The 20,402-nt window shown below is 44.9% G+C and overlaps 1 protein-coding gene and 1 pseudogene across 2 annotated transcripts; one reads left to right on the top strand and one right to left on the bottom strand.

Moving 5' to 3' along the window:
* Positions 1-4,643: 4,643 nt before the first annotated feature.
* LOC148126541 (uncharacterized) lies at positions 4,644-11,603 on the bottom strand (annotated as a pseudogene). Its single transcript, XR_015742456.1, has 2 exons — positions 11,191-11,603; positions 4,644-7,321 (listed from the first exon to the last, which is right to left on the bottom strand). The product of XR_015742456.1 is annotated as an uncharacterized LOC148126541 (transcript).
* Positions 11,604-17,428: 5,825 nt separating this feature from the next.
* Positions 17,429-20,080, top strand: LOC113454640 (uncharacterized). Its single transcript, XM_087928165.1, has one exon. It carries the CDS (start codon positions 17,622-17,624, stop codon positions 19,302-19,304), a length of 1,683 nt encoding a protein of 560 aa, XP_087784291.1. The 5' UTR covers positions 17,429-17,621; the 3' UTR covers positions 19,305-20,080.
* Positions 20,081-20,402: the final 322 nt, after the last annotated feature.

The raw sequence follows: 20,402 nt of genomic DNA on the forward strand, positions 1-20,402 counted from the left end.
TTGATTTACACCACTTCATTTAGTGACCAGGGGGTGGGGATCCCTGATCTAGACAGTGATCTATCCTTTCAAAGCACTTGGGGAAAATTGACCTCTCTCTCCCCTTTAAAAAAGCCCAGTCAAAATACCATCATCCATGCACCAGGTTGAAGTTAATAAGTTCTGAAGTGCTCCAAGGTATACATTATATTAAAATACACTCAGAAATCCTTACAAAAATGAGAAGTTATGAAAGCGAAAGTGGAAAGACTCAAAAGAAATTCTGTGCCTTAATAGCCATGAAGAAAAACTGTAAATTTGGAAAGGAAGTTTGTAACGGAATAACTAGAGGGAAGCAGCATTGGCTCAAAAGAATATAAACAAAAACCGTCCAAAGGACATTTTATTCCGACAACTGAAGCCTCTCTGGAGCTCTCCCTCTTCTGCACACCAGTCTCTCTTCCCCAAAATGCTCAAAGGCAGTTATTAGAGCTCCCAGGTCTGCCCCTTGATCTGAGAATCTTTTCTCTTTCTAGTTATTTCACAGAAGCCTCTTGATCTTTTTGCAAAGCTGTTCGTAAAAAACAGCAGAGAGCTTCTTTTTCACAATAGATTATACAATCCGTAAAAGAACTGAAATTTAAATGCTCTAGAGCTGTGGGTTGCTGACACCCGGCCTACAGGAAAGGCTTTGTTTGCTATACTTTAAATTCTAATAAACCTCTGGCTCCTAAGTGAGATGCTTTATGGTGTGCTCTCTATTCAATTGTTACTAAGTGCAGCTATGCTGAATATTTAGGTTTTTGTCAGCCCTTGAATCATCTTTAATGAAACTTTACAGGGCTGGCATAGTAGAGGATGGGCGAACTGTGGGAAAGGGACAGTAGCAAGAGTGTATAGTCGAAACAACATTCCTTCACATGAGATGGTCATGCTGCTGTCACCTGGAGTGTCTGAAGTTTGGCAGCAGCTGAGGCTGGAGATTGATTGGCTCTGTGATGTATGTGTCACTGGACAGGGCAGGGTGTGAGTTTTAGTGTGGGTGTGGGGAAAACACAGGAATTCAGATTCAGAGTTTCCCCAGTTGTGGCAACATGATCTAATAAATTATTACTTAACTTGGGCGTTGAAAACCTGCAGCTCCAGAGCCGCATGAGGCTCCTTGGGCCCTCCTATGGCTCCCTGTCAGATGATTCCACCACTGGCTGGCCCCGCCCCTCACCCTCCCCTTGCAATCATTCCTCGCTTGAGAAGGGCGATGGCGGCAGATGGATACTCGCTCTGTATTCTAGGGTAGGAGTGAAGCGCCCCTCTACTAGCCTGTTTTTCTCACCCTTGGTGCTGCGCGCACCTTGGCCGCTTGGGGAGACGCGGGACTTTTCTCCGCCCCGAGACACTGACTGGGCCGGCTGCAGCTGTTGCTCTGTGTTGTAATGGACCCCAGGAGGAAGAGGAGGGGATGCTTTCACTCCCATTGTGAAGCAGTGAGCAGGCCATGGATGTGGCAAGAGCAGCGGCGTCAGCCAGCGTCCCAGTTGGGTGTCTCCCCATATTCCTCCAGCCCAGCTGAGCCTTATCATCCCACCAGCACTGAGGAAAGATTGTGGAGGAGAAAAGGCGACAGGAGGACTGCAAAGAACAGAGGGGCAAAGAATGGGGGCTGGGGGGAAAAGTTCCCTCTCTGTCAAGCACCAGGGAAATCAGAAGATCCAGATTGTTCAAATGGGTATAAAGATTAAAGCAATTTGGAAGTAGATAAAGAGTCAAAAGAAATTCAAGGTGGGCCGGAAGTGGGATCTCTTGTGGGCATGAAGCAGTGGCGGCATTCAAAAACTTTTACTACTGGTTCGGTGGGCACAGCTGGGTGGGCGTGGCCATGTGACTGGCTGGGCATGGGCTTTTTTTTTTGCAGCCCCGCCCATTTTTGGGAGCTTCCTAGCCTCAGAGACGCCTGGGGGGCGTTTTTGCTCCCCTAAGGCTCCTCTGGGGCTCAGGAAAAGGAACAGAGCATGGGAGGGCATGCAGCACCCCTCCAAGCTCCGTTTTGGGAGCTTCCTAGCCTCAGAGAAGCCTCGGGGGCATTTGTGCTCCCCTAAGGCTCCTCTGGCGCTCTGGAAGGCAAAAAATGGAGTGGGGGCTGAGCTCCTCCCTCCATTTTTTGCCTTCCTGGGCCTCAGCAAGGGAAATCCCAGCACAGCTGATCTTATCTACAGCTGATTATCGGGAGGGGAAAAAAAGAGACTTTAGGCAAATGTCAGGCAGGCCGGCGGGGTGAACGAGTATCGGGTGGGAGGCCGATTGGGTGCGGGGCATGGCCAGCCAGAACTTACTACCAGTTCAGCGACCCACGCCAAATTCTTGCTACCGGTTCGCCCGATCTGTTGCGAACCGGCTGAATACCACGACTCGCATGAAGAGACTCAGGACTGATGGCATGTTTCATCCCTCCCTCGGCCTCAGCCTGGTATCTCCTACACCGGAGGTCTGCAACCTTAAATACTCAAAGAACTATTTGGACCCATTCCCCACAGAAAATAAAACACTGGGAGCCACAAAATCTGAGTGGACATGGCCAACTCGACGTCACTCACTCCCACCCAGTCACATGACATACACACTCCAGCCACGCCTACTCATGTTTTGTGGCTCTTGGTGTTTTCTATGGGAAACAGGTCTCTCCCTCTCTGCTGTCTTTCTCCCTCTCCCTCCCTCCCTCCCTCCCTCTGATCTCTCCCTCCCTCATTTCTCTGTCATCTCTTTCTCTGTCTCTTTCTCCCTCTTTTTTTTTGGCAGGCAGAGTACAGGACAAATGCTTTCACTGTGCTGTGCAAGGTGAGAGCAGCAACCAGGCCATAGAAGAGCTATTGGGTCATCCCCCCACCCCACATGAAAAGCAAAGCCTGCCTGGCTTCTCCTAGAAGCCCCCACTGCCTGCTCCTTTTCCCCTACTCAATCCCTCTTCGGATCAGAGGAGCACACACTGGAAATCTGTGTTGGGGTGATGTCAGAGCACGGCTTTTGACTCTCCGGTGCTCGGCAGCCCTATTGCCTCTGCTGCCCTCCTCCACGGCCCCAGCCATCGCTGCCCCATTTCCTCAAAGGTGTGGCACATTTCAAAGGCTGTAGCTCACATCTGGGAGGTGCCAAAGAGTGTCCCGCTGTGAAAGCCAGGCCAGGCCACTTTGGTCTCTGGCTAGCCAATGGGGGCGCTTCTGCCGAGCCAGCCTCCTCCCCGCTAGGATTTAGTGCTTGGTGCTTAGCCGGGGGAGGGAGGGACTTCCCCACGCCGCCCCCTTCTTTCTCTTGGCCCAGCCGACTAGGGAGGGCCCCCACCATTCTCTCCTAGCTCTCTTTGCTGCTGGCAACAGCAAATATACCAGGCAGGATCCTGTTGTGGCTTGAAGGCAAATGCAGGAGTTCTTCGCTCCTGCTCTAAGGCTCCTTCCATTGACCCCACCACGACAGGGCAACAGCTCTTTCATCTTTGTGCCACGACAGGGCCACAGGGAGCCACAGCAGAAGGGTGAAAGCGCCGCAGGTTGTCAACACCTGTATAGGATCTCCTGCTTATGCAATGGATTGGACCACCTAGGTCCATGATAGTGAACCTATGGAACACATGCCACAGGTGGCATGCAGAGGCATTTATGCGGGCACATGAGCCCCAGTCAAATTTACCTGCACTGTGCATGCATGTGCCTCCTAGCTGATTTTCAGACTGTTGGAGGCCATTTTCGCCCTCCTGGGGGCTCAAGGGAAACCTCTAGAGCCTCAGGAGGACGAGAAACTGGCCTTTCGGAAATACCAGAAGTGCCGACATGGGCCCTTTTTCAGCCACCCAAGTCTCCAGAGGCTTCCCTTGAGCCTCCGGGGAGGGCAAAAATGTCCTCCCCCGGGCTGCAGAAGCCTTCTGGAGGCTGAAAACGGGCACTTCCAATATTACCAGAAAGCCCGTTTTTCAGCTTCCCAAGGCTGCAGAGGTTTTTTTCTCAGCCTCCAGGAGGGCAAAAACAGCCTCAAACATGCCGAAAATCAGCTGGGAGGCGCGTACATGCTCACTGCAGGTAAGGGGGCGGGGCGGGGATGTTGTACGTGCATGCATGGGGGGGGGCAGGTTACAATTTTCAGCAACAAAAGCAGTGTCCTCGGTCATTTCTTACTCTATTCAGATTATCAGATATTTGTGAAATTGCCTTTCTGTATGTCATTGCATCACTGAATGACTCATCTGTTTTCCAATGACTGGAGTGGTTTTCATAACAGTTTGAGAACATCATTGATTCATAAACGTCAAATAGTGAATAAATGAACTGTTGTAACTTGAGGACTACCTGCAGATATTTTCTAAGCTGCCTCTCACAGAATCACAGCACCAAAGGGTTGGAAGGGACATTGGAGGTCTTCTAATCTAACACCCTGCTGAAGGTCAAATGATCGTCCGGTCTATTGTTGAAAACCTCCAGTAACAGAGCACCTACAAGCCCAGGAGGCAAGCTATTCCATGGATTAATTGCTCTCAGAAAATTTCTCCTTATTTCTTGTCCTGTTCTTTGGTGCCATAAAGAATAAGTCAATTCCCTCTTTGTGACTGACAATTACTGGAAGACAGTTGTCATGTTCCGTGCCCCGCAATCCTTCTCTTCGATAACCTAGACACACCTAGGTCCTTCAACCCTTTGCCATATAATTTTATTATTAAAACTTATTGAGTGCAGATCTCAGAGTTTGAAGCAACGCTGAACATCTTGCCTTGCCCTAATTTTCATAGCAACACTAACAATACCCATCTTTTTCTTGTCAAAAGCTATTGAGAGTTCTTACATAATACATTTTTAAAAACGAAACAGTTTTTTCTCAAATCACCACCACCAAGGGGGATGCAACAAATACATCAATGTTATGGTGCTGTTGTCACCATAATGAATTCCAGGAACAATGAATATGACGGTTGCTTCCAAAACAGCCATGCGGCCCAGGAATGCATGTCTGCCCTCTTTCCCCAAAATGAGGTTCAGTGATCTTCAAAAGGTAAGGAAGAGGAGGCTCTGAGGCCTGCTGGAATGGGAGTCATGTCTAAGGATTTCAGGGACCTAGTGGGAATGGGAAAAACCCTGTGGGGATCTGGGAGTGGGGGAGAGAAAAGACTGTGTGGACCCTGTGAAAAAGGGAAAGAACTGGGCGATCGAAGGGTTGAGGTACAGGAGGCCTTGGGAATGCAAATCTGGGCCTTTGCCTCCAAACCTGAGGTAATAAGTGTTCTGCGTAATAACTCACATATTCATTAAATTGCTTTACCAGGGAGAGAGTGGGTGGAGGTACTTAAGCAAAGCAGTCCCATTTAACGGTGATTGCAACATAAAAGCATCATTGATAGGCCCCGTTGCACTTGTATCTCAATGACTATGTGTATGGTGGTTAGGAAATTCTGGCACTCAAAATCTGGAGGACACCAAGAGAGAAGATAGAAATTCCAATTGTGGGAATTCCATAATATAAAAAAAAACACCACCCAAAAGCCTTTTTGAAGAATTCCACACTTCTGCAAAAGGAAGTATCCAGATAGTTTGGCTGATCACCAGAAACAGGTAGTTAACCTTTACCAAGGTTATGAGTCCTCTGGTGTGTCACCAGATGCAAATCCTTATTGAAACTTTTCCCACATTCTAAACACTCATATGGTTTCTCTCCTGTGTGTCCTCTGGTGTGTTATCAGACTGGAAATTTGACTGAAACTATTCCCACACTCTGGACAATCATGTGGTTTCTCTCCTTTGTGACTCCTCTGATGTGTCATGAGGATGCACTTCTGATTGAAACTTTTCCCACACTCTGGACAATCATGTGGTTTCTCTCCTGTGTGAGTCCTCTGATGTGTCACGAGGATGCAATTCTAATTGAAACTATTCCCACACTCTGGATACTCATTCAGTTTCTTTCCTGTGAGTTCTCTGATGTATCACAAGGGTGGAATTATGACTGAAACTTTTCCCACAATCTGGACACACATATGGTTTCTCTCCTGTATGAGTCCTCTGGTGTGTCACCAGGTTGGAATCCTTATTGAATCTTTTCCCACACTCTGGACACTCATACGGTTTTTCTCCTGTGTGAGTCCTCTTGTGTGTTATCAGACTGGAAATTTGACTGAAACTTTTCCCACACTCTGGACACTCATATGGTTTCTCTCCTGTGTGAGTCCTCTGGTGTGTCATGAGGCCGCAATTCTGACTGAAACTTTTCCCACAATCTGGACACACATACGGTTTCTCTCCTGTGTGAGTCCTCTGGTGTGTCACCAGGGTAGAATTATGCCTGAAACTTTTCCCACACTCTGGACATTCATATGGTTTGTCCTGGGAATGAGTCCTCTGGTGTACAACTAGGGTGGAATTCTCACTGAAACTTTTCCCACACTCTGGACATTCATATGGTTTTTCTCCCGTGTGAGTCCTCTGGTGTACCACAAGGTTGGAAATCTGACTGAAACTTTTCTCACACTCTGGACATTCATACAATTTATCCTGTGAATGAGTCCTCTGGTGTGTCAACAGGGTGGAATTTTGACTGAAACTTTTCCCACACTCTGGGCACTGATACGGTTTTTCTCCTGTGTGAACTCTCTGGTGTGACACCCGACTGGAATTTTTACTGAAACATTTCCCACACTCTGGACATTCGTACGGTTTTTCTCCCGTGTGAATCCTCTGGTGTGTTACTAGACTGGAATTATGATTGAAACTTTTCCCACACTCAGGACATTCATACGGTTTTTCTCCCGTGTGAATCCTCTGATGTGTTACTAGACTGGAATTATGACTGAAACTTTTCCCACACTCAGGACATTCATACGGTTTTTCTCCCGTGTGACTCCTCTGGTGTGTTACTAGACTGGAATTATGACTGAAACTTTTCCCACACACAGGACATTCATATGACTTCTCTAGGATATGTGTCCTGCGGTGTGTCACCAAGCCGGATTTCTGACTGAAACTTTCCCCACACTTTGGACATTCATATGGTTTCTCTCCTGTGTGAGTCCTGTGATGTGTCATGGGGATGGAATTCTTACTGAACCCTTTCCCACACTCTGGACACTCATATGGTTTCTGTCCTGTGTGAGTCTTCTGATGTGTCACAAGGCTGGTGATATTCTTGAGGTGAAATTTATATTTACTGGAGCTCTTAATTTTCTCTCCTTGTCTCTCAACTGCTGGGAAAAGATAAGAATTTTGTGGTTTTCTGAAGGAAATGGAAAATATTTTGATTTCTGGCTGGCTTTTTTTTTCCAGTGTTGCTTGTTATTCTCAATTTTCCAGAGTGCTCTTATTGCCATCCTCTTTGTCTGTAAGATTCAAAGAAACATGTAACTTTAATTCTTTATGAAATAGTTGCTGAAGATGAGAAAAAGAGGGAAAAAGTATACATTACAAAAAATAAGCAAACATGCCACAATAAGGAATAACCTCTTACATTAGTTATGATTCATTTGACACATTTTTGTCCAGGTTCAAATATGCATTCCGTCATGAAATTCCCTTTTTCACTTTGATGATTCACAAATTCTTAGCTGTGCAAAGGCTTATCATGAACTATATCTAGAAATGCTGGGGATACATTGTACAGATGTAAATATATGCATACAAAGAGAAATACAGATATACATGCCTATCTGTATGTATGTGGAAAATGCATGTGTTTTAGCCTGAAAATTATCCCAAAATGATCCCAGTTGAACCTTCTGAGCTAATTGTAGAGATTGTGGGTTTTTACCTGATGAAATCATACGTAAAACCTCTGCAAGATTTCATATAAAGTTTTGCCCATGGAAGTCCTCAGCTCCAAGTAAGGGCAGAATATATTTTTCACAACCACTCTGGTGACATCCTAATTGAAGTAGTGCTCACTTACTGACTGCAATTGGGACTAGCATCTGTGTTAGTAAGCAGCCCTATCGTTAAGCATTATGTCATACAACAATGCCAAATTACACACCATGCTAGTTGGCTTTACAGAAAGGGAATGCTATGAAAGCGAAGGTGGAAAGACACAGAGAAATTCTGTGCCTTAAATAGACAGAATTTTGAAAAAACCTGAAAATTGGAAAGGGAAGATGGTGATGGAATAACTAGAGGAAGCAGGACTGGGTCAACAGAATATAAACAAAAACTCTCCACAGGGCATTTTATTCCAACAATGGAAGCCTCTTTGGAGCTCAACCAACCTGGCTCTTGTGCACATCAGTCTTCCTTCCTCAAAATGCTCTGCTGATCGCCTGGTCAAACTGAGCAATTGGGGTAGAAGGCCTAAGATGGTCACTCGACAGAGTTCCAGAAGGACAACCATCATTGCAGCCCTCCACCCTTCTGGGCATTTTGGCAGAGTGACTAGACAGAAGCCTCTCCTCAGTGCACAACACATGGGAGCCTGCTTGGAGTTTGCAAAAAAGCACCTGAAGAACTCTGTGAGGAACAAGATTCTCCGGTCTGATGAAATGAACCTGTCACTTCTAAATGATATGTATGGAGAAACCCAGGCATTGCTCATCATCTGCCCAATGTCATCCCAACAGCGAAGCATGGTGGTGCCAGCATCACAGTGTGCGGGTGTTTCTCAGCCTGTCCTGACATGAACCCTATTGAATATCTCTGGAGGAACCCGAAAATGGCTCTCCACCGATGGTCGCAGCCAACCTGACTGACCTTGAAAGGATTTACATGGAAGATCGGCAGAAAATCCCCAGATCCAGGAGCACAAAGCTTATCCTCTCATACCCCAAAAGACACGAGCCTGTAATTGCTGAGTGAAGGATCTGAATATTTATGCCAATGCGGTTTTTCAGCGTTTTTTAAAAAATTTTAAGACAGTTGCAGACATTTTCTAAAATTCTGTATTCACTTTGTCATGTACAGGAATGAGGAAAAATGAATGTCAACAAGTGAAAAATCAGAAAAATCTCGGGCTGCAGTTTTAAATCATGCAGCAAAAGGATAAAAACGTTTGGCGAGAGAAAGACTGAGCAGCAGCAGCAGCCCGCATGTTTCACTCCTGTCCCTTCGCTGCTTCCAGGCCGTGGAGGAACCCAAAGGGCCCGACTTGCTCCCGGCTTCTCCTCCGATCTTCCCTCCACTCACCTCCCAGGAGCCGCTTCGACCCTCCAAGCAGCATAAGAGGCTCCGCCAACGCCATCAGCCTCCCGCGGGTCAGCCCGAAGAGGAAGTACCTCTGTCCTCCTTTCCTCCACTCTAGCAATCTAATACTCTATCGTTTCAATTCGTTCCAGCTCGGTCTCTCTCCCTTCCGGTGTAAAGTCAATATTAGCGATGCCGCTGCTGTGCTCTCGTTCTCTGCTTTCTAGGCGCGAGTGTTGTTTCTTTGTAGAGCGCCATCTAGCGACATAAGATGGAAATTCATCCTCGTCCTTTCTCTCACCCTGCCGTGTTCGCAAGAGGCTTTCATGGGTTCCGTCCTTCTTTCGGTGCTATCGAATCTTATTCGGCTCCCACCGAGCAGAGGAATAGCTTTCGTCCATGACAATCTATCCTATACATTTTCTTTCAGGTCTCTCAAGAGTGCACGCTCATTTTCCCTCTTGCTCGAATTAAAGCAAAGTGTCCTAGGCGGGGAATGAGGTATAATACGCAACCTGAAAGTGATCCTCCCATGGGGGCTGGTGAAGAGTGTTCTGTTATGTTGTCGTTGGGATGACACACGAGGCAGACACGGAGCTGAAGGTTAACATCAATTTATTGAAGCATATCAAGTAGCCGCGGCTGTCCTGGCTGGGCAGGCAGCCCGGCGGGTGAGAGCTGCTCCGGTTGGGCAGGCAGCCCGGAGGGCGAGAGCTGCCCTGGCTGGGCAGGCAGTCCGGAGAGCGAGAGCTGCCCTGGCTGAGCAGGCAGTCCGGAGAGCGAGAGCTGCCCCGGCTGGGCAGGCAGCCCGGAGGGCGAGAGCTCTTGCGAGCGCTGCTCCGTTGGTCCGCTCTCCGCTTGGCTGGCTCTGCCCGACAGCCTGCTTTTATAGCCGACTATCAAACGGAGCCCAACCAATGGGTTTCAAAGACATAACGGCTGTGACACCCACCCCTTCCCTCAAACAGCAGCCCAGGCTGGGGCTGTGGTTGGGAAAACACAGAGAAATTCTGTGCCTTAAATAGACAGAATTTTGAAAAAAACTGAAAATTGGAAAGGGAAGATGGTGATGGAATAACTAGAAGGAAGCAGGACTGGGTCAACAGAATATAAACAAAAACTCTCCACAGGGCATTTTATTCCAACAATTGAAGCCTCTTTGAGCTCAAACCAACCTGGCTCTTGTGCACATCAGTCTTCCTTCCTCAAAATGCTCTGCTGATCGCCTGGTCAAACTGAGCAATTGGGGTAGAAGGCCTAAGATGGTCACTCGGGACAGAGTTCCAGAAGGACAACCATCATTGCAGCCCTCCACCCTTCTGGGCATTTTGGCAGAGTGACTAGACAGAAGCCTCTCCTCAGTGCACAACACATGGAAGCCTGCTTGGAGTTTGCAAAAAGGCATCTGAAGAACTCTGTGAGGAGCAAATTCTCCGGTCTGATGAGATGAACCTGTCACTTCTAAATATTATGTCTGGAGAAACCCAGGCATTGCTCATCATCTGCCCAATGTCATCCCAACAGCGAAGCATGGTGGTGCCAGCATCACAGTGTGCGGGTGTTTCTCAGCCTGTCCTGACATGAACCCTATTGAATATCTCTGGAGGAACCCGAAAATGGCTCTCCACGGATGGTCACAGCCAACCTGACTGATCTTGAAAGGATTTACATGGAAGATCGGCAGAAAATCCCCCGATCCAGGTGCACAAAGCTTATCCTCTCATACCCAAAAAGGCACGAGGCTGTAATTGCTGAGTGAAGGATCTGAATATTTATGCCAATGAGGTTTTTCAGCGTTTTTTAAAAAAATTTAAGACAGTTGCAGACATTTTCTAAAATTCTGTATTCACTTTGTCATGTACAGGAATGAGGAAAAATGAATGTCAACGTGAAAAATCAGAAAAATCTCGGCTGCAGTTTTAAATCATGCAGCAAAAGGATAAAAACGTTTGGCGAGAGAAAAACTGAGCAGCAGCAGCAGCCCGCATGTTTCATTCTTGTGCCTTCGCTGCTTCCAGGCCGTGGAGGAACCCAAAGGGCCCGACTTGCTCCCGGCTTCTCCTCCGACCTGCCCTCCACTCACCTCCCAGGAGCCGCTTCGACCCTCCAAGCAGCACAAGAGGCTCCGCTGATGCCATGATCCTCCCGTGGCTGAGCCGGAAGGGGAACTTCCTCTCTTATCTTCCTCCTCTTCCTCTCTAGCAATCTAATACTCCATAGTTTCAATTCGTTCCAGCTTGGTCTCTCTCCCTCCGGTGTAATGTCAATATTAGCGATGCCGCTGCTGTACTCTTATTCTCTGCATTCTCGGAGCGACAGTTGCTTCTTTGTAGAGCGCCATCTAGCGATATAAGGTAGGGATGCCCTCATTGTCACTCCAACTGAGCCAGGGGCTTCTTTTGCAGCCAAGCAAAGCGTCCGTGGGGAGAACACAATGCGTCATCAGGCAGAGACAAAGCGCACCTCCCTTGAGGATCAGTGAAGACTATTCCAGCCAGTTCTTCCTCTTGGGGGGGGCAGGATAACTCCCCAAAACTATATTTGCAACTGAGGGAAGCTTGAAGAGTGATGTTTTCCCCTACTCACCTTCCCCAGATTAGGCAGGTGCTGCATCATAAAAGTTGATGAAGGTCTTGTTTGTATGTGCAGCCTTAAACAATTGCCAGCTTCATCCCATTGATATAGGACAAAAGCTCATCCCATTGAATGAAATACAGGACAAAACCTTGATGCGCCCACCCACATTGCTTCCAAACTCATCTAGATGGGAGATAATATTTTTCCCTCTGCATTCTTGCAGCTGGAACTGGCCAGATTTCCCTCAGTAGGCAACGTGGTTTAACATCTACATGAAATCTCTAGGAGAGGCCATCCATCCTTTCATATCCAATTCTATACAGGTAGTCTTTGATTTACACCACTTCATTTAGTGACGGGGGTTGGCGATCCCTGATCTAGATAGCGATTTATCTGTTCAAAGCACTTCGGGGAAAATTGATCTCCCCCCACCCTTTAAAAAAGCCCAGTCAAAATACCATCATGCTCCAAGGTTTACATTATATTATAATACGTTCAGAAAACTTTACAGATAGAAGTTACAAAAGTGAAAGTGGAGAGACTCAAAAGCAATTCTTTGTCTTATAATAGCCATGAAGAAAAACTGCAAATTGGAAAAGGAAGTTTGTAACAGAATAACTAGAGGGAAGCAGAATTGGCTCAACAGAATATAAACAAAAACCGTCCAAAGGACATTTTATTCCAACAACTGAAGCCTCTCTGGAGCTCAACCAATCTCCCTCTTCTGCACACCAGTCTCTCTTCCCCAAAATGCTCAAAGGCAGTTATTAGAGCTCCCAGGTCTGCCCCTTGACCTGAGAATCTTTTCTCTTTCTAATTATTTCACAGATGCCTCTTGATCTCTTTGCAAAGCTGTTTGTAAAAAAATCAGTGGAGAACTTCTTTTTCGGAATAGATTATACAATCCCTAAAAGAACTGAAATTTAAATTTAAAACCTGCAAAGAACGTTCTCATTTCTCCAGTGGAAGAAGAAAAGGCGGGGGGGAAGCTGATAAAAAAATCCTTTCTTGATGTAACCTGATTATATTTAATCTTATATCAAATTTGTATAACCCACACATGATACAATGGAGGGAGAAAAGCCAGATGGCCAGACCCATCACCTCTGAGAGGCACTGCCAGGAGATGAGAAGATCGTAAAAATTCCACAGTGAGATGTGTCCTGGGAATCTCTGGAAAAGTTCGTTCTAAAAAGTGGGTGGGGGGAAATTAGGTATTCCCTGGGAAACTGTGAAAAAGATCATTCCTTACAAAAGGGGTGGGGAGGAATTAACATACTGGCTTTTGTTTCTCTAAATACACATCGAGTGTGAGGAGTTCTAAACTCCCTTATGTATCCCTGTATGCCTGAGAGACCTCAGACGCTGCTTTGAACTCCTACATGAATTGTCTCATCTCAATAAAGGATTCCTTTTTGATACTTTTGATATGTTTTCAGAAGTTCATTCTAGTGAATGGGAAAAATTCTGTAGCCTGCCATAAAGCAGTATCACCAATAGAGGTCAGCCTGGAGAGGAAATTTTAAAAAAAATACCTTCATTCTACCGAGGGGACCCTGCAAGAAAGGAATATGGCTGAGTACAGCAAGACCAAGGGGAAGCCAAATGCTGGGGAGAAACATTGACAGCTACCCAGCCAGATACTGACTCGGTGCACCCCATTAAAGATGGCAAAGCTGCCTACGAAAACTCCACAAAGGTCAAAATTGGGAGTGTCCTATCAAATTCTGTACTTGTCAATAGTGGTTCTAGGACCAACTCTTTTCATCCTCTACATAAATGACCTCTGTGATCCTATCAAGAGCAACTGCGTTCTCTTCACTGATGATGTAAAGCTATTCAACACTACAGACAATACTGCTACCCTTCAAAAAGACCTTAACTATGTATCAGAATGGTCATGCAAATGGCAACTAAATAAATGCTCTGTCCTACATATTGGCAAAAAAAAATATCAGAAAATAAAATACAGGCTGAATAGTCATCTTGTTGATGATCCAAACTCTGTCAAGGATCTTAGAGTACTCATCTCAAATTACCTAATTGCTAGAGCCCACTGTAACTACATAGCCAAAAGGGGGTTAAGACTTGTTAACCTGATCTTATGTAGCTTTTTCTCTGGTAATATTACACTAATAACTAGAGAATACAAAACATTTGCTAGACCAATACTTGAATACAGCTCATCAGTCTGGAACCCACATTACGTATCTGATATTAACACAGTTGAGAAAGTCCAGAAATATTTCACAAGAACTCCACTCCTCGACTTGTTGCAGAATTCCTTATGCCACGAGATTCAAAATTCTAGACCTAGAAAATCTAGAACTACGCTGCCTTCGGTCCGATCTAAGTATTGTATATAAAATCATACATTGCAATGTCCTACGTTTCAATGAATACTTCAGCTTCAACCATAACAACGCAAGAGCAAACAATAGATACAAACTCAAGGTTAATTGCACCAAACTTGATTGCAGGAAATACGACTTCAGCAACAGAGTGGTCAATGTCTGGAATACTCTACCTGACTGTGGTTTCTTCCCCGAACCCAAAAACTTTAACCTTGGAGTGTCTACTATTGATCTCACCCCCTTTCCTAAGAGGTCTGTAGAGGTCTGTAGGGGGCGTGCATAAATGCACCAATGTGTCTACCGTACCTGTCCTACTGTTACTTTTATTTTTTTATTTTTCTTATATGTTATCCATGTATTCATAACTATGTTTTAACTTATACCTAATATCTTGTAAGAAATTGACAAAAATAAATAAATAAAATAAAAAAATAGGACGAGGGAGATTTTCAACCACATGTCGCTAGATGGCGCTCTACAAAGAAGCAACTGTCGCTCCGAGAATGCAGAGAATAAGAGTACAGCAGCGGCATCGCTAGTATTGACATTACACCGGAGGGAGAGAGACCAAGCTGGAACGAATTGAAACAATGGAGTATTAGATTGCTAGAGAGGAGGAGGAGGAAGATAAGAGAGGAAGTTCCTCTTCCGGCTCAGCCACGGGAGGATCATGGCGTCAGCGGCGCCTCTTGTGCTGCTTGGAGGGTCGAAGCGGCTCCTGGGAGGTGAGTGGAGGGCAGGTCGGAGGAGAAGCCGGGAGCAAGTCCGGCCCTTTGGCTTCCTCCACGGCCTGGAAGCAGCGAAGGGACAGGAGTGAAAAATGCGGGCTGTTGCTCCTGCTGCTCAGTCTTTCTCTCCCCAAACGTTTTTATCCTTTTGCTGCACGATTTAAAACAGCAGCCCGAGATTTTTCTGACTTTACACTTGTTGACATTCATTTTTCCTCATTCCTGTACATGACAAAGTGAATACAGAATTTTAGAAAATGTCTGTAATTGTATTAATCCCCTGAAAAACGACATTGGCATAAATATTCAGATCCTTCACTCAGCAATTACAGCCTCGTGTCTTTTTGGGTATGAGGGGATAAACTTTGTGCACCTAGATTGGGAGATTTTCTGCCGATCTTCCTTGCAAATCCTCTCATGCTCAGTCAGGTTGGCTGCGACCATCGGTGGAGAGCCATTTTCGGGTTCCTCCAGAGATATTCAATAGGGTTCAAGTCAGAGCTCTGGCTGGGCCCCTCTAGGACATTCACAGAGTTGTCCCTAAGCCACTGCTATGCTGTCTTGGCTGTCCTGAGTGCTGTGGAACAGGTTTTCATTGAGGATATCCCTGTGCTTTGCTCCATTCAGCTTTCCCTCAACCCCGACCAATCTCCCAGTCCCTGCGGCTGAGAAACAACCCCAAAGTGTGATGCTGCCACCACCATACTTTGCTGTTGGGATGACATTGGGCAGGTGATGAGCAATACCTGAGTTTCTCCACACATAATATTTAGAAGTGACAGGTTCATCTCATCAGACCGGAGAATCTTGCTCCTCACAGAGTTCTTCAGGTGCTTTTTTGCAAACTCCAAGCAGGCTTCCATGTGTTGTGCACTGAGGAGAGGCTTCTGTCTGGACTCACTGCCATAATGCCCAGAAGGGTGGAGGGCTGCAGTGATGGTTGTCCTTCTGGAACTCTGTCCCATCACCACACAGGATCTCTGAGGCTCAGTCAGAGTGACCATCTTAGGCCCTTCTAACTCAATTGCTCAGTTCGATCAGGCGACCAGCTCTTGGAAAAGTCCTGGTTGTGCCAAACATTTTCCATTGGAGAATTATGGAGGCCACTTGTCCCTTAGGAAACTTCAGTGGAGCAGAAATTTTTACTGTAGACTTCCCCAGATCTGTGCCTCCCAATAATGCTGTCTCTGACCTCTGCAGGCAGTTCCTTTAACCTCACAGCTACTGATCTGCTACAGTATGCATTGACAGCTATGAGGCCTTCTGTGGATAGGGGTGTGCCTTTACAAATCATGTTTAATCAAGTTAATTTACCACAGGTAGATGCCAATCAAGGTGTGAAACCATGTCAACAATCAAGGGAAATGGGAAGTACCTGAACTAAATTTCAAGTGCTGTTGCAAAGGGTCTGAATATTTATGCCAATGTGATATTTCAGTTTTTTTTCTTTTTATTAAATTTACAGACTGTAGATTAAGGAGGGGAAAAATGAAGTTAAACAACTGTAGAATCAAGTTCCCTTTCAGTTTTTTTCAAAATTCTGTCTATTTAAGGCACAGAATTTCTCTGTGTCTGTCCACCTTCGCTTTCGTAGCATTTCCTTTCTGTAAAGCCAACAAGCATGGTATGTAAGTTGGCATTGTCAAATGACCTAATGCTTAACAATTGGACTGCTTACTAACACAGATGCTACTCCCAATTGCAGTCAGTAAGTGAGCACTACTTCAATTAGGATGTCACCAGAGTGGTTGTGAAAAATATATTCTGCCGTTACTTGGAGCTGAGGACTTCCATGGGCAAAACTGTACATGAAATCTTGCAGAGCGTTTATGTATCATTTCATCAGGTAAAAACCCACAACTTCTACAATTAGCTCAGAAAGTTCAACTGGGATCATTTTAGGATAATTTTCAGGCTAAAACACATGCATTTTCTACATACATATAGATAAGCATATATATCTGTATTTCTCTTTGTATGCATATATTTACATCTGTACAATGTATCCCCAGCATTTCCAGATATAGTTCATGATAAGCCTTTGCACAGCTAAGAATTTGTGAATCACCAAAGTGAAAAAGAGAATTTCATGACGGAATGCATATTTGAACCTGGACACAAATGTGTCAAATGAATCATAACTAATGTAAGAGGTTATTCCTTATTGTGGCATGTTTGCTTATTCTTTGTAATGTATACTTTTTTCTTTTTTTCACATCTTCAGCAACTATTTTAAAAAGAATTAGTTACATGTTTCTTTGAATCTTACAGACAAAGAGGATGGCAATAAGAGCACTCTGGAAAATTGAGAATAACAAACAACATTGGAAAAAAAAGCAAAGCCAGCAAGAAATCAAAATATTTTCCATTTCCTTCAGAAAATCATAAAATTCTTCTCTTTTCCCAGCAGTTGAGAGACAAGAAGAGAAAATTAAGAGATTTCAAGCTAGAAAACGTAGAATGTGAGAAACTCAAGAATACGTTACATTAAAGATCAAGGGAGATTATATTTCATTCAGAAAAAGAGGGGTATCTCTGAAAGTCAGCAGGGAGAAAAAGGTCTATTGGATGGCCACATAGGGCAGAGTGTGGTGGAGGCCTGGCCCTGTGAGGAGGAAAACAGGTGGAAATAAAGCACCAGTAAACAAATGATCACACATATATATGACCTCAAGAATATCACCACCTGGTGACACATCAGAGGACTCGCACTGGAGAGAAATTATATGATTGTCCTGACTGTGGCAAAAGTTTCAGTCAGAATACCCACCCGATGACACACCAGAGAACTCACACAGTATAAAATGTATTACTGTTCAGATTGAGGCAAAAGTTTCAGTCAGAATTCTGGCCTAATGACAAATGAGAGGACTCATTCCCAGGACAAACCGTACGAATGTCCTGCGTGTAGGAAAAATTTCAGTCGGAATTCCAGCCTCGTTACACACCAGAGGACTCACACAGGAGAAAAACCGTATGAATGTCCAGATTGTGGGAAAAGTTTCAGTCGGAATTCCAGCCTCATTACACACCAGACGACTCACACAGGAGAAAAAATATATGAATGTCCAGAATGTGGGAAATGTTTCAGTCAGAATTCCAACCTGGTGACACACCAGAAGACTCACACAGGAGACAGGCCGTATGAGTGTCCAGATTGTGGGAAAAGTTTTAGTCAGAATTCCAGCCTTGTGAAACACCAGAGGACTCACACAGGAGAGAAACTTTATGAGTGTCTAGAGTGTGGGAAAAGGTTCAGTCATAATTCCAGCCTCGTTACACACCAGAGGACTCACACAGGAGAGAAACTGTATGAATGTTCAGAATGTGAGAAATGCTTCAGTTATATTTATAGCCTGATAAAACACCAGAAGACTCACACAAGAGACAAACTGTATGAGTGTCCAAAGTGTGGGAAAAGTTTCAATCATAATTTCAAACTTGTTGAACACCAGAGGACTCACACGGGAGAGAAATCATATGTGTGTCCAGAGTGTGGGAAAAGTTTCAGTCGGAATTACAACCTTGTGACACACCAGAGGATTCACACAGGAGACAAACCATATGAATGTCCAGAATGTGGGAAAAGGTTCAGTGAGAATTCCCAGTTGGTGACCCACCAGAGGATTCACACAGGAGACAAACCCTATAAGTGTCCAGATTGTGGGAAAAGCTTCAGTCAGAATTCCAACCTTGTGACACACCAGAGGATTCACACAGGAGACAAACCGTATCAATGTCCAGATTGTGGGAAATGTTTTCGTCGGAATTCCAGCCTTGCTACACACCAGAGGACTCACACAGGAGAAAAACCGTATGAATGTCCAGATTGTGGGAAAAGTTTCAGTCAGAATTCCAGCCTCATTACACACCAGACGACTCACACAGGAGAAAAAATATATGAATGTCCAGAATGTGGGAAATGTTTCAGTCATAATTCCAACCTTTTGAAACACCAGAGAATTCACACAGGAGACAAACCGTATGAGTGTCCAGATTGTGGGAAAAGTTTTGGTCAGAATTCTAACCTCCTGATGCACCAGAGGATTCACACAGGAGAAAAACCATATGTATGTCCAGATTGTGGGAAATGTTTCAGTCGGAATTTCCAGCTGGTGTCACACCAGAGGACTCACACAGGAGAAAAACCATATGAATGTCCAGAGTGTGGGAAAAGTTTCAGTAGGAATTCCAGTCTTGTGAAACACCAGAGGACTCACACAGGAGACAAGCCATATGAATGTCCAGAATGTGGGAAATGTTTCAGTCAGAATTCCAACCTCATGATGCACCAAAGTATTCACACAGGAGAAAAACCGTATGAATGTCCAAATTGTGGCAAATGTTTCAGCTGGAATTTCCAGCTGGTGTCACACCAGAGGACTCACACAAGAGAGAAACCTTATGAGTGTCCACGTTGTGGGAAAAGTTTCACTCAGAATTCCAGCCTTATGCAACACCAGAAGACTCACACAGGAGAGAAACCTTTTGAATGTCCAGAGTGTAGGAAAGATTCAGTGATAATTCCAACCTTGTGAAGCACTAGAGGACTCACACAGGAGACAAACAGTATGAGTGCCCAGAGTGTGGGAAACATTTCAGTAGGAATTCCCACCTGATGACAAAACAGAGAACTCACATGTACAAACTGTATGAGTGTCCAGATTGTGGCAGGAGTTTTAGTCAAAATTCCGGACTAATGACACATTCCCAAAACAAATCATAGAAATGTCGAGATTGTGGGAAAAGTTTCAGTCAAAATCCCAGCCTTTAAAATATCAGAGAGAAACCGTATGAGTCCTCAGAGCAACGGTCTTCAAACTTGGCAAGTTTAATACTTGTAGACTTCAACTCCCAGAATTCCTGAGCTAACATGACTGGAAGAGGAATTCTGGGAGTTGAATTCTACAAGTCTTAAAAGCTGTCAATTTTAAAGACCCCTGCTTCAGAGTGTGGGAAAAGTTTCAGTCAGAATTCCAGCTCGGTGACATACCAGAGGACTCACAGCCATGATAAAGGCTAATTACATTACATTACAAACCAGAGAACTCACATGTACAAATTGTATGGGTGTCCAGATTGTGGCAGAAGTTTTAATCAAAATTCCGGACTAATGATACATTCCCAAGACAAATGGTAGAAATGTCGAGATTGTGTGAAAAGTTTCCGTCAAAATTCCAACCTTTTAACATATCAGAGAAAAGACACACCAGAGGACTCACAGTCATGATAAAAGGTAATTACATGTTTCTGGTGATCTGCAGAACCTTCTGGATATTTCTTTTTGTAGAAATATGGAATTCTTCAAAAAGGCTTTTGGGTGGTCTTTTTTATATTGATTATTGAATTCCCAGAATTGGAGTTTCCATCTTCTGTCTTGGTGTCCTCCAGATTTTGAGTGCCAGAATTTCCCAACCACCATACACGTAGTCCTTGAGATACAAGTGCAGTGGGGCCTATCAATTACGCTTTTATGTTGCAATCACCGTTAAACGGGACTGCTTTACTTAAGTACCCCCACCCCCTCTCTGCCTGGTAAAGCTATTCAATGAATGTGTGAGTTATTAAGCAGAACACCTCAGGGTTGGAGGCATAGACAAGACCTAGGGTTGCATTCCCAAGGCTTCCTCTACCTC

This window comes from Pseudonaja textilis, chromosome 2, assembly GCF_049901715.1.
Source record: "Pseudonaja textilis isolate UNSWEBS1 chromosome 2, rPseTex1.2, whole genome shotgun sequence".
NCBI lineage: Eukaryota > Metazoa > Chordata > Lepidosauria > Squamata > Elapidae > Pseudonaja > Pseudonaja textilis.